We start from the raw sequence: 12,649 nt of genomic DNA, 5'->3' as shown, positions 1-12,649 counted from the left end.
TCCTGGACCAATAAGATGCACCAGCTAGCTGATGTTCTAAAAACAAAACTGTGATATATACTTTGGATGGAAACAAAGAGTGAAAATACACTGGACGGAGATCAGGAGCACATGACTGGAAAAAGACGCCGAAAATGACAAGAACTCACCTGAGGTAACATCTGAAATGAGCTCGTCCACAACATGGAGGTTAGCCTTTTAATATGAGGCTGTGTGGTTTGGATTACATGCCTGGATGAAGATTTGATCCTAAGCTTAACGTCTGCACTGAAATCTTAGTCAGCCAGGGGACGATTCTTTTCTGAAGTGCTAAAATTTGGTGTCCAGGGATACTGAGAGTTAATAAGAACAGCTTAAAGCCCAAAGGTGGAGGCTCCTTCCTTAAAAAGAAGCAAACTCAGGAGACTTGGGAACAGGTGTATCATTTGCTGGCCTACTGATGCAGATTTATCTGCTAGATCCTTATAAGGAGTCATGTTGCAGATATTTCAAGTTTGTTCCCTCCTAATTAATTCTATTTTTTATCTTCTTACTTGTTGTAATTATCATAGGAGGCGAAGTTAGACACTAATTGCAAACAAATCAAATGAGAAAAGTGCAAGATTATGAAGAATTCCACACAAGTTTAATCAGTCTAAGTCTCAAAGGTTGTCTCGCGCACACGCAGCTTTTAACATGATTAAATGAAAAGTAATACCTGCCAACCTCAGCCACTAATGAGAACCAGAAATTGGAGTTAACAAAACAGAACGTGATACATCCGCCTAAAACACAAAGTGATAAATCCCACTAGCAGCGCATTGTTCAAGTTGTTCAAACTGAACATAGCGTAGCTGCAAAACAACCGGTGAACATGTATCTTTGATGATCGTGAAGATGTATAGGTGATAAAGGTCACATTAATCTGTAAAACGGCATAACATCTGCTCAAAAAGACAACAAAATGACACGCAGCATGTAGCAAAGGGTGTCTACAGTGAAGCCTGCCCTTGGCATGCATGCATGTCCAGGGGAGCAAATGTAAAGCAGATGGCCTGGCTACTTTGTCCTCATTGCTGCTAATCAGGTGCTAAATATCCATCAGTGTGTGCTAAAGCGTCCCCCTACTCTTTTTGTTTTTTACTCCCATTTTCATAGCATACTGTACATGCCTTTTTTTCTTTTTTGTCCTCCACTCTCAACTCACTGAACATCACCAGCGATTAAAACACCTCTTTCTAACACAGAAGTTCACGCACATTTGTGTTGACAGGTCGGTGATACCTGAGCGTGAAGAAAAAAAGCCCATATCCTGTGAGTGGTCGATGCGAGGAGCTTTCTACAGCCGAGTGTTTTTACTCCACAGGAAATAAGCGCGGAGCTCAACGCGAGAGAAATCATATGAGGAATGTAGACACTGAGCACAGAGGCTAAATAACACATCCAGCCACATTACAGCTGTTTGATTATTCAGAAAATCTACTGTGGGTGGGGACCACAGCAGTGTTGGTGTTATTTATGATTGTGCTGTTGGAGTTACTGTATGTTGCTAAAGCCCATTTTTTATGTCTGTCAAACAGCAAAAACACAATATGAAAGCAGCCTCTGCATGTTTCCCCTTAGATGTTTGACTGATGTGTGTACAGAGGCCCGCAGACGCATAGCACAAAGCCTTTCCCGCATGTGTGGACAACACAGGCACACTCGTGTATTGTGTCATTGCGCTATAAATGACTCTTCATTTTCGGCAAACGTGAAGCAGTCGTTTTGAGTAAAATGTAACAGAAATGAAAATCAAAGGTTTATTTATTCAAATAATTGACCATTAAAGAAAATGTGCTTGGTGTAAGTTCCATAATTAGCAGAAAATACAGTCAAATTATAATTTATGTCCAGCGCATATAGATTTTCAACATTGCCTGTGACTGAATGGAAACACCAACAGTTTGACCTGGTAAAACTCATGCAATACTATGCAAAGGTTTTCTTTTGCTTCATTGAGCCAAATTTTATTTATTTATTTATTTTTAAGTGGCTTTGAGCAATAGTTCCCCAGGCTTTCTGAATCTCTTTCAAAGTTTTTCTTTGGACATTGGCTGCTTTTTCTCTCATTTCCATTCCAGTCCTTGTGCCAGACCATTTTCAGAGGGATGTTATTTTGGTTCATTTCCATGTCAAGCCACTTAACACTAACCTTTTGACTCATCCAAGCAGAAAATGATACCTAACTAAAGCGTGAATCAGTGTTTTGCCTACACATAAAAGACAACTTTCACATTTTCAATTGTATTTTTGACACTTTGTTACCAGCATCCTGTTTCCATTTCTTTAGCTGACTCTATGACAAGTGACAAAGTTTGACAGGTATAAAATTATATGCTTTGCACCAACAAGGTGTTTCCCAAAGAGGCATTAGCTGAAAACTTGGCACATGTCAGCATGATTTGGCCTTAAAAATGTAAGAAAACTGGACAAGTGGAGGACGAAAGATGGACAAAAAAGTTGTCTTCGGCAGATAAAAGCCATGTCCTTCAGAAATAAGAAAACATCCAGCAAAGACCTGAGAAATGCGTCTGGCTGTACTGATTTCTTATCGGAAACGGTGTCAGTGGAAGGGTGGCTGTCAAGAATCTATTATTATGGAAAGGAAACAGGGAAAAAGGCTGAAGTACACCAAATTACACAAAAAGTAGACTCAGCCGCAATAACCTCTAGAAGTATGAATTTAAGAAGGACTGAGTTTCAAATAATGAAAACTTTCTGTTAGTGGACTCAAATCACGCGTACGGGCAGGGAGCAAATCATTTTTTAATTGAAGACATGAAGAAAAATGTAGGTAGATTCCAGGATATACAACCTGAAATCGGTCAGAAAAATAAAAACAAGCAGGGAGGCAACGAGATGACCTGACAAAGATGAAGGGAAAGACACAGGTGGAAACATTCAGACAAACAAGGAGTGCAGGACGGGACGAGGGAAAGGACGAAAGCATGTGAGAAAACCAGCTTTCAAAGTAAAACAGGAAGTTACAACAAAAAGCAGCTGAGACATGACAACAAGGGGCAACATTATTGTACTACACTATATTATTATAATATTGCTGCGTTCCATTAACCTTGGCTATAAAACTTATACTATGCATCTGTATGTGCCAATAGAGTGGTTACCTGAGCAGCTGCTCAGTATACTGCCTTTGGACTTGAACTGTGTTTTCAGCGTTTTTGCTGAGTCCGAGCTTTGAGTTGCTATGAAGAGTAACACTGTACATGATGGCAGAAAGGCGGGGAAAGTAGAAGCGAAGCCAAATCAGCAGATATGAAATAGACCGTAACACTTTCTGGTGAATTACTCCTCCAATCAGGAGAGATCTGTGACATCCTTTATTAGATGTTGCCTCTATTCCAGACCTTTTAGCCACCGGTAAATGCAGGATAAAATTCATTTGGAGGGGCCAAACCTATGAAAGAGCTTATATTGCTTTTATTAAGCAAACATAAGAATAATTCTGCTTCCAACACTTCATCCACTGGGCTCCTCAGTCCTGAAACACATTCGGTGGCAAAAGAAGTGGTGATGCAACACAGTGGTAAAGATGCCCCTGTCCCAGTTTTTTTGAAGCTCTTTGTGACATCAAATTCAAAGCTTTCGTTTTCAAATCAAATTTCTCAGTTGCGTTTCTTTGTGTTGTTTTCAGTCAAACACAGATTCTGCATGATTTACAGATCGTCAGTTTCTGCTTTGATTTACGTTTAACACTGCGTCCAAACTTCTTTAGAGACAAGCTTGTAAAGAAACAATACAGCCTCTCATTTATTGGCTCAGTGGATTCAGTATTAAGAAGAGTTTGAGAGAAAAATACAGAAAGAGAAAGAGAGAAAGTCAAACAGAGAGTGAGAGTCAATGATTTCCCCCAGCACCTGTTTCACTAGTGTCTCCTGTCGCTCATCTGACCCATTCGTTATGCTGAGCCATGGGGAAATCTGATTGGGCTCATTACCCTCTCCTCAGAACTGATTCAGGAAGTGCGAGGAGAGAAAGAGAGGGCCTGTTCGGCGGCTCATTGTGAATGGAAACCATCATCAGGGTTGTCACTATCAGGAACGTCTGGCCATCTGCCAAGGCTCTCCCTATCTAACCTGGCTCTCCTCCACCTCCCAGCCTTTCCGCGGTGGAAACAAATGAGTGTCGTCTCCTCTCGCTGTGTCCTGGTGCAGTGGGGGATGGACGTAGTGAGCTGAGACTATTGGCATGCATTGTCTCATTCATTCAGGCCCACTGCTGAATAAGAAGGGATGGATGAAAGATACCGTGAAGGGCATGTAAGGTAACGGGGTTCACATCTGCGGAGGTGATCGGTGATACGTTTGATGAACTTCGCAGCAGACGGGATTTTTCCTCTTAGCTTTGAGGTGAAGCTTTGACAGGGAAGGTTGCACATTCACCTTATTTGCCCCGATATACTGGACGGGTATAATCGGTGTATAATTTGGAAACATGAAGCTGGCCTCACAGTCAGCCTCAATCTCATATCAGTGCTAACTAACAGAAGAAGAGTATTTATGCTGCTTTAAGAGCGATTTTTGTTAAAGAAGCTTTCAGGTGGTCTCGGCAATCTGGCCTCCATATGGACTTCCTGAAGCATTAACTTAAAACTGCGCAAATTAATTTGTTATCAGCAGTGAAAATCTGCTATATTTCTGGGAAAATCAGTAGCACTACAAGCTGTAAATCACAGAGGGAAAAAAATGCCTCTTATGTTACAGGGAGCTCACTTATAAATCAGAGAATAGTGCACTTGTGCTGGCGCTTCATGAACCTTTGAAAACACAGTCAGAGGTGGCATTTCAGAGATGACCTCTAAACTGTGCTGCTTACTGCTGCACAGTTGATTCAACATCAGAGTTATTGAAACCACAGTGATATTTTCTACTCAATAGCTACTTCCTGAGACATTTGAAGTGAACAGTGCTCCACTGAAAGTGAAAAGAATTGTTTTGGAAGGTTGTGTGAAATTATACAGACTGGAGGAGCTCTATAGACAAAAACCTCTATTCTGACTGTGAATGTTCAAATAAAAAGCCTTTGAATGCAGAATAAAAGGGTCTGTGCAGGCTTTCATAAAGCCTGGTGATAAGTCCAGCACATTAGGAAGCAGGGAGGACAGTGCATTGAATCTGCTTCCTCCTTACATCATTAACTGCATAGGGATGATATTTCATCTGTCAGTGTGTGTGATTTTAGCGTTTTAGTCAACACACAAATATTTCAACATCGCGATGGCCAGAGGATAAAGCCAATTGAGATGTGATTACCTAACATTTCATCGAGTGCTATCATCAGGTCATTATAGATAGAATTTTAATTTTACTTACATGCCGTTAGGTCTCATTTACTCTTTGGATGATAATGCTATTGCATCACATTAGCATTAATTGGAAATAAACTAGCAGGTTTTTCCCTGATTTGTTTGGAGGGGAAAAATAAAATATATTTTCTTGCTTTTTTATCAACATGACTGCAGCTGAAGAAAATAAAGATTTACACTGTAAGTAAAAGATGCCCTATTTATTGGTTATTGGTTGGCTAGACAAAAAGGTTGAGTTAGAAAGGATGTGCAGCAGGTTAGGGGGAATAAGGAAAGGGATGGAAGTGAGCTGCCAGGCAGGAGGGAAAAAGGAAGTCCAGAGAGAAGATTCATGGATGTATGGAAGGAGAACATGCAGAGGGTGAAGAACAAGAGAAAAAGAAGAAAAGATTTCACCCACTGGTTGGTTGGCTAGCGTTTTAAATATCTGGAGAAGAAGATTGGGGTGGTCACAGGCAGTATAAAAGATCTCCCGGGTCTGTAAAATAAAGCCAATGGAAAGTGCCTTAAACTTGCATTATTATGAATGTTCACCAGGGGGCGATACCTGTAGCTCCAACCCTCAGCGTTGGCTTTTATAAACAGTCAGGTATTCATTGCAATTCTGACTGTATAAAACGCTAAGTCCATTTTAACATTTTAGTTCAATTAAACTAACATAATGAGGATACCGATCTCATTCCCGACACATAAAATACGGACGATTTGTCATGTTCCGAGGCAACCCATAGGAGCGCGGAAGGTTACCTTCTCCATGATACGTGCCGGATTGACGCTCCCAGTGGTAACACACGTTTCCCTAACCTTATTCCTAACCTTAACTACAGTCTTAATCATATTACATGGTGTTATGCAAAGCGATTCATGTTGAGAAAGTAAAAGAAATGTACATGTGTAGATTCATTCCAAACGGTTCTCATGTTTCCTGGCGTTTCCGAACACATAACCTAGAAATGTGTTGGGTGGCCGAAAGCGTAACATACCTTCAATTTGTCACATGACATAATCTGTTACACTTTGGCATGAGAACGTTAACAACTTGCCCATCACAAGTTGTTAGCCAAGATCACGTGGTTTCACAGTCTGACACATCCCTCACCTGGTACATCCGGTTTCAAACACCTCATCTCCTGACTTAATGACAGGATTTCACGTCCCAGCGGGTGAGGTCACAGTTGCTTTATGAGTCCTTTGAACCATCTATAAATGTGACTCAAAAGAAGTTTGTCCCTTAATAAAACTAATAATAACTATGATGGTAAAATTGGGTTGCAATGGCTTTTAACCCTCTCAGGCTCAAATTAAACTTTTTGTTGCTAATGCACAACGAAGTCCTGCAGTGGTACTTCTGAGTAATAACAACTAATAAAATATGTATGTGGGGTAATCAGGTTGTTAGTTTGTAACTGTTGCAAATTGGCAACGCCTGCCTCGAGAGGGTTAAAACCCCATCTACATGTAAGAACAACTGAACTGTGGATTTCATTTTAGGAAATGTAATCAAGCTGTGATACCTGTATTGTAGCCACTTGTCAGTGACAGTGATTAAAGCATATCCTGCTTTATTGCCTATTTAAGTGAACCCACAGTTTACAAAGTGAACATCACGCTGTATTAAGGAAGATTTCAAACTGCTAATTGTAAACATAAACTAATTAGGAAAACATATATGCAGGTCATCGATCAACTAAGCCATAATAAGCATTTTCTCTTTAGTCAGACTTCATTTTACAAGCCAAAGATTTTCCTCCTAAAGAATGCTGGGTTAGTGCATTTATCACTGGCAGACCTGGATCCTACAATCACAGCACAGCATTAACAGCTGCCGTCTCCTCTCCATTGTAAACCTCCAGATTTGAGCGCTCCGAATGTCAGCCTCGTATTTCTAAAGGAGGATGCACTTTCGTATGTCAGAGCGGCTCTCGATTTTCAGTCTGTTTATGCAAAGCCTTGGTGTCTCATTGCCCAGTGGGGCTTTTCACTTGGCAATAGCTGATGAGTGGGTTGTTAAGACCCCTTGGTGGAACAGGATTATCAAATATAGATTACAGGCGTTTGGGGCCCCAGTGTGAAAGCTCGGGCTCCTGAGTGTTAATTGCTGGCCTCACTGTGCTCTCCAATTTCATGCTTGAAGTGAACATTTGTCTTTCACGCTACAAAGGCGCCGGAGACATTTGTGTATAAATGCAAGAATGGGCTAAGATATTCTGTACCAGCCAACAGACCCTTAAAAACACTAATTTTTCCACATTTATAAATACAGCAGACAGTCGTATGTGTGTGTGTGTTTTCTTACTGTAAATGGGGCTTTAGGGGGTTTAAAAACAATATAGACTGATTTGAAAATGGCCTGTATAATGACACTGGCCAAGGGAGTCATTTAGGCCCAAATTGCTGCCTGTGTTGGGCTTCGGTCCGTAATTAGGTCAGAATGCAAATGCGTGTATTGTGATGTTGGCCCACGAGGACTAGCACAGCTCCAGCCTCAGTGTTTAGAGTGTAACCATGTGTGTCAGAGTGACTCATTGAGCCCCGCTAGTGCTGTTGAGCTGCGAGAAGAGAAAGAGCACTGGGGGCCGACCTCATTCACAACCTTGTGCTCTTATCAAAATGTGTTTACTGCACTGTAATGCTGCGTCCCATTTAGGCAGCATTTAGCAACGTTAAACTGTTGCGGCCCCGGGCCTGAATGCTGGGGCGGAGACACAAAGGGCCTGGGATGCATCGTGACCTCTGGCTCACCCTCTAACCCTGCACACACTGACATCCATTCATTCTGCCTTTATTTCTCCCTCTTCATCACCTCATTGTACTTTTTGTACAGCCCTGTCTTTCCTCCCGTCCTGATGCCTCTCCCTTACATTTGTCTTCTATTGATCATTAGGTGGTGTTGAGAAGAGAGGGGAGGTTTAATTAAGGAGCCAGACTGGTCTGTCAATTCTGCTCAGCGCTGCATGGAGTGCACTAGACCAAGCAATGGCTCTAATAGGGCTTCATACAGTAAACAACACGCACACCTGGACAGCAGCGGGCCCCAGGGAGGAACAGGAGAGCGCTGTGGTAGATAAAGAGAGTTTAGCATCATAGGTGTGGCGCATGAGTGTGGAAGATTTCAAATGGTTAAAATGCCTGAAAATGAAAGAAGAATCGAAGAAGAGACGTTGGTTATTTTGCATTTTGGGTTTAATTAATTGAGCCGTTTTTCACTGTGACTTGAATCTCACATGCCACATTACATGAAAATTGTAGCACTGACAGCAAAGTGAAGATTGCTTATCGGTGTGATCCAGCAGACAGTAGCAAACCTGACAATATTAGATAAAAAATCTTGTTATTATCCCTCATGAGGGCGCGCAAGAAAAATCAAATGCCTTGTCACAGTTCTGCGATTCTGAGCAGTGCTGACACAATTATTGCGACTACTACGACTACTACTGATATGGAAAAAAAACCTGCGGGCAGGTTTTGTATGGCGCAGACACGAGTGGTTAATTTGTCTTGCTAGTTTTAAAATCTTCGTTGTATCACTGATTATAGTCAGATGACAAAAACTTGGTTGCTTATAAATGGAGACTGTAACATGGCGTTCACAGAGGGATGGGGAAATGAGCATAATGTGTATGAAAATCAAAAGAATGGGGATTTATAATACATAAGCATATACATGTTAGTTATTGCTGTATGCGTGTTTGTATATGTGCATATAGTCCTTCTGACTGGCCCACTTGTTAAGCGGGTATGGATGAGGATTAGGGCCACTGGACAAAAAGGAGGGGTCCTTTGGATTTGAATTATTACTTAAAATTATTACTAAAAAACCCCAAAATATTATATATGCTATATGTGGTGCATAATGTTGACAGTACTGGAAACAAAAGAGCTTTGCTGAACTATATCATGAGCAAATATTTAATTATAACTTGCATTATTTGTTGGATATACTAATACTGACAAATCTGTAACAGGCCAACCAATATATCGATCTGGGTCTGATTACAGTGGCCTGAAACAGCGTTCATAATTAAGCCTAATGATTTTAGATGTGTGAATGAGAGACTAGATTGCATGACTTTTTTTTGGCATATTTGGACACAACAGCTTACACATATTATTAGAGTAACGGCTCAAGAAGTGCTTTCCTGCCCACAGCTGTGATATTGTCCTGTCTAAAATCTGAACGGGCCACTTTGATTTAGAAAGCTGCTTTGTTGCGTCTAATGTTGCATTTTCTCTGGCGACGCCGCTGATTCTGCAGACGTGAATATTTTCCTTTAAGCTCCATGGTGACTTTTGTGAATGAAGCAGCAAAATAGGACAGTCCACAAAACAGCAAACGTTGTAGTGTGAGTCACAGTGGACGAATGTGTGGATTTTTACTTGACCACGTGCGTGTGTGCGCACTGCGCTCCATGCATGGGTGACAGGCTTGTGTGCATAGTTCTGCTCGCTTATGCTTCATCTCTGGCCCCGTGTTGGGGCCGATGATGATCCGCGGCTTTAATCGATAAAACTATCAAAACATCTCCTCCGCTGCCCTGTTGTTGACTCTGCGTGTCTCTTGTCTCCCCTCCAGAGAAAGTCAGTATGCTGTCGGCATTGATCGCTCCCTTCAAGTACATAAGCCCTGGGACCAGCAGCACAGAGGACGAGGACAGTTTAAGTAAGCTGCTGCATCTTTTTCCTTCTCTCTGTCAGCGCACACGCTACCTCTCTCAGTGGCAGGCCTAATATGGAAATGATCTCTCTGTCGCCCCGCATAATTAATTATTTGGCAGATGAGCTCTTTGGTTGCACACTGGTGTCAGCTTGCACGTTAAAATTCTGTATTCCTTTAAAAGCGAGCGATTAAATATTAAATCCGAGTGTTCATGATAATTAAGTCATTAGATAGGTAAATGCATGCCTGCATACGCTATCATCTAGACCTACAATCTGCCCACCAATGAATGGCTCCCATGCCACCATTAACATTCTTCTGGCAGGATCTGAACACCCTGTTTTTGTTCATTTCCCATCAGAAATGCAATACGCCACCACTACCCCGTAACTAGGTTTGAAGAGCGTATCACAGCTGTTCAGACTTTGCTCTCACAGAGGATAAGAAGTGTGAAATAAAGCGGGCTGCAGACATTTCTCTCATCCTTTTCTCAGAATGCCTGCCACTCGACGAGATCCCCACCCCCTATTACAAATAGGATTGATGCTTTGCATTGGCCGCGGGGACCAGTGTTTCCCCACTTGCGACACAGATTCAGAACTAATTTGGAGGCAGATTACAGGATGATTTGGCAGATAACATCGCCATTTTAGGGGATTTGTATTTGGGGTTTTAAAATACTTAAATATGATAGAACCCCGTGGTATGAAGTGGGCTCGGCTCAGGGAGACGATTGCAGACGTGTTCATTACCATTTCATTGTGTATCGAGTGGCTCAATCTGCCTTGAGAGATTTTTCTTGATTCGTCTTGTTCAGTCAGGATAAATGTGCCTCTTTTCACTCTTGTGTTTTGACTATTTTCTTATCACTTGCAATGACATTGTTTTTCCTTTTATCGCAGGCACCAGCAGTGCAGAGGTGAAGGAAAACCGCAATATTGGTAACTTAGAGGATCGCTCCATAGGGCCCGGGGAGTGTCAGTCAACAAGAAGCGGGAGTTCTGGTCTGAAGAGGAAACGGCCACTGGAGGAAGACAATAACGGGCACCTGTGTCAACTCCGTCTGATCTATAAGAAACTGTCCTGGTCTGAGGCTCCAAAGAACGCGCTGGTACAGCTGAATGAGCTGCGGCCCGGCCTGCAGTACCGGATGGTGTCTCAGACGGGCCCTGTCCACGCTCCCGTCTTCTCCATCGCTGTGGAAGTCAATGGGCTGACCTTTGAGGGCACAGGCCCCACGAAGAAGAAAGCCAAGATGAGGGCCGCAGAGCTGGCCCTCAAGTCCTTTATCCAGTTCCCCAATGCTCCTCAGGCCCACCTAGCCATGGGAAGCATTTCAAACCCTTCAGCCGACTTCACCTCAGACCAGGCCGACTTCCCCGACACGCTCTTTAAGGAGTTTGAGTCTTCGTCGTGCTCCGACCGCCTCTCGCTCTGCAACTCGGAAACCGAAAGCGAGTTGCTTTCCAGCGAGCTGCTCAGACACGGGCGGTTGCTGCGCCACACCTTGGACCTGATGGTGCAGGCGCAGCAGAGGCTCGGTGGAATTGTCCAAGAGTCCGAGGCCCCTAAGAGCCCCGTGGCTGTGCTCAATGAGCTGCGGCCGGGCTTGCGCTATGCCTGTCTTTCGGAGCGAGCCGAAGGCCGACGACTGCGCAGCTTTGTGATGGCTGTGCGTGTGGACGGGCGGATTTTCGAGGGCTATGGCCGCAGCAAGAAGCTGGCCAAGAATCAGGCAGCCCAGTATGCTCTTCAGGCCCTCTTCAACATCAGGACGGCCCCCGAGGGGAGAACAGGTCTCAAAGCCAGCAGGCAGAGTTGTCCTCATTTACCCCAGGTGAGTGCAGACACATCCCCAGCGCCTGTCTTTTGCTAAGCTTCTTTGGCAGACACTCCACTTCCGACAGGGGCCTGTAATGACCAAAACAGCAGGCGTGCGGTGAAAATCCAAACACCTTCCAACAAGTAATTAAGGAGGAAAGGAGATAGGAGCTAAAGAGAGCCCGATTCAAGCAGAAATAAAGAAATGTGTGAGCAAGCTGACATTTATCTGTTGTCCAAAATAGGTCTTACAGCAAAAGTTAAAGATGCGCCTTTTTTTTTTGCACATCTGCTCATGGGTGTGTGCTCTGCGAAGCCTTCATCTAGGGTAAACAAATATCTGTTTGTTGGCCTGTTTAATAGAAAGCATGTAAATGAAGCTAATTATTGTCCCCGTGCCTCTGACACATGAGAAATCTTTGTCACAAATCCAAATGAGGTTTTTTTCTCCTTTTTTTCGTCAGTCTTATGTGTTTGCAGAGCTGTAATTGGGTGAGTTTTGTAATTTTGCAAAATCTCCTGTTTCCTCATGTGTGGCATCACAGTGTCTACAAACATTAATTCAATCTGTTGCCCAAAGGAAATAGAAAAGCAAAGAGCAAATCGACAAACAAACCACTGAGACCAATCCCATGCTCATTTACCCAAATATGTAAATAGCAATCAGAGCGAGGAAACTAGTTTGTGAGAAACTTGAGGAAATTGGAGAGCCTAAAGACACGGTGGCTGGATCGGCTGGCACTTGTTGACAGCCATTTAAAACTCCATTGCAGCTGCAGGACTTTATCTCAAGTAAAACTGCCCTGAGTAGATAGTCACACTGATTT

General features: G+C 42.9%; 1 protein-coding gene across 3 annotated transcripts in view; it reads left to right on the top strand.

Moving 5' to 3' along the window:
• adarb2 (adenosine deaminase RNA specific B2 (inactive)) overlaps positions 1–12,649 on the top strand; it is a 211,742-nt gene that overhangs the window by 125,189 nt on the left and 73,904 nt on the right. For all 3 annotated transcript variants that reach the window (XM_014332433.2, XM_014332430.2, XM_014332432.2), the window contains 2 exons: positions 9,918–10,004; positions 10,904–11,838. In XM_014332433.2, the coding sequence (XP_014187919.1) occupies positions 9,929–10,004; positions 10,904–11,838 (1,011 nt within the window). In that variant the 5' untranslated portion in view covers positions 9,918–9,928. The remainder of the gene's footprint in view (positions 1–9,917; positions 10,005–10,903; positions 11,839–12,649) is intronic.

This window comes from Haplochromis burtoni, unplaced genomic scaffold (genome assembly GCF_018398535.1).
Source record: "Haplochromis burtoni strain Fernald_Lab_line unplaced genomic scaffold, NCSU_Asbu1 Contig_30, whole genome shotgun sequence".
In the NCBI taxonomy this organism is placed as follows: Eukaryota; Metazoa; Chordata; class Actinopteri; order Cichliformes; family Cichlidae; genus Haplochromis; species Haplochromis burtoni.
The sequence above is the reverse complement of the archived record's forward strand: the minus strand, read 5'-3'. Positions and strand labels throughout refer to the sequence as shown.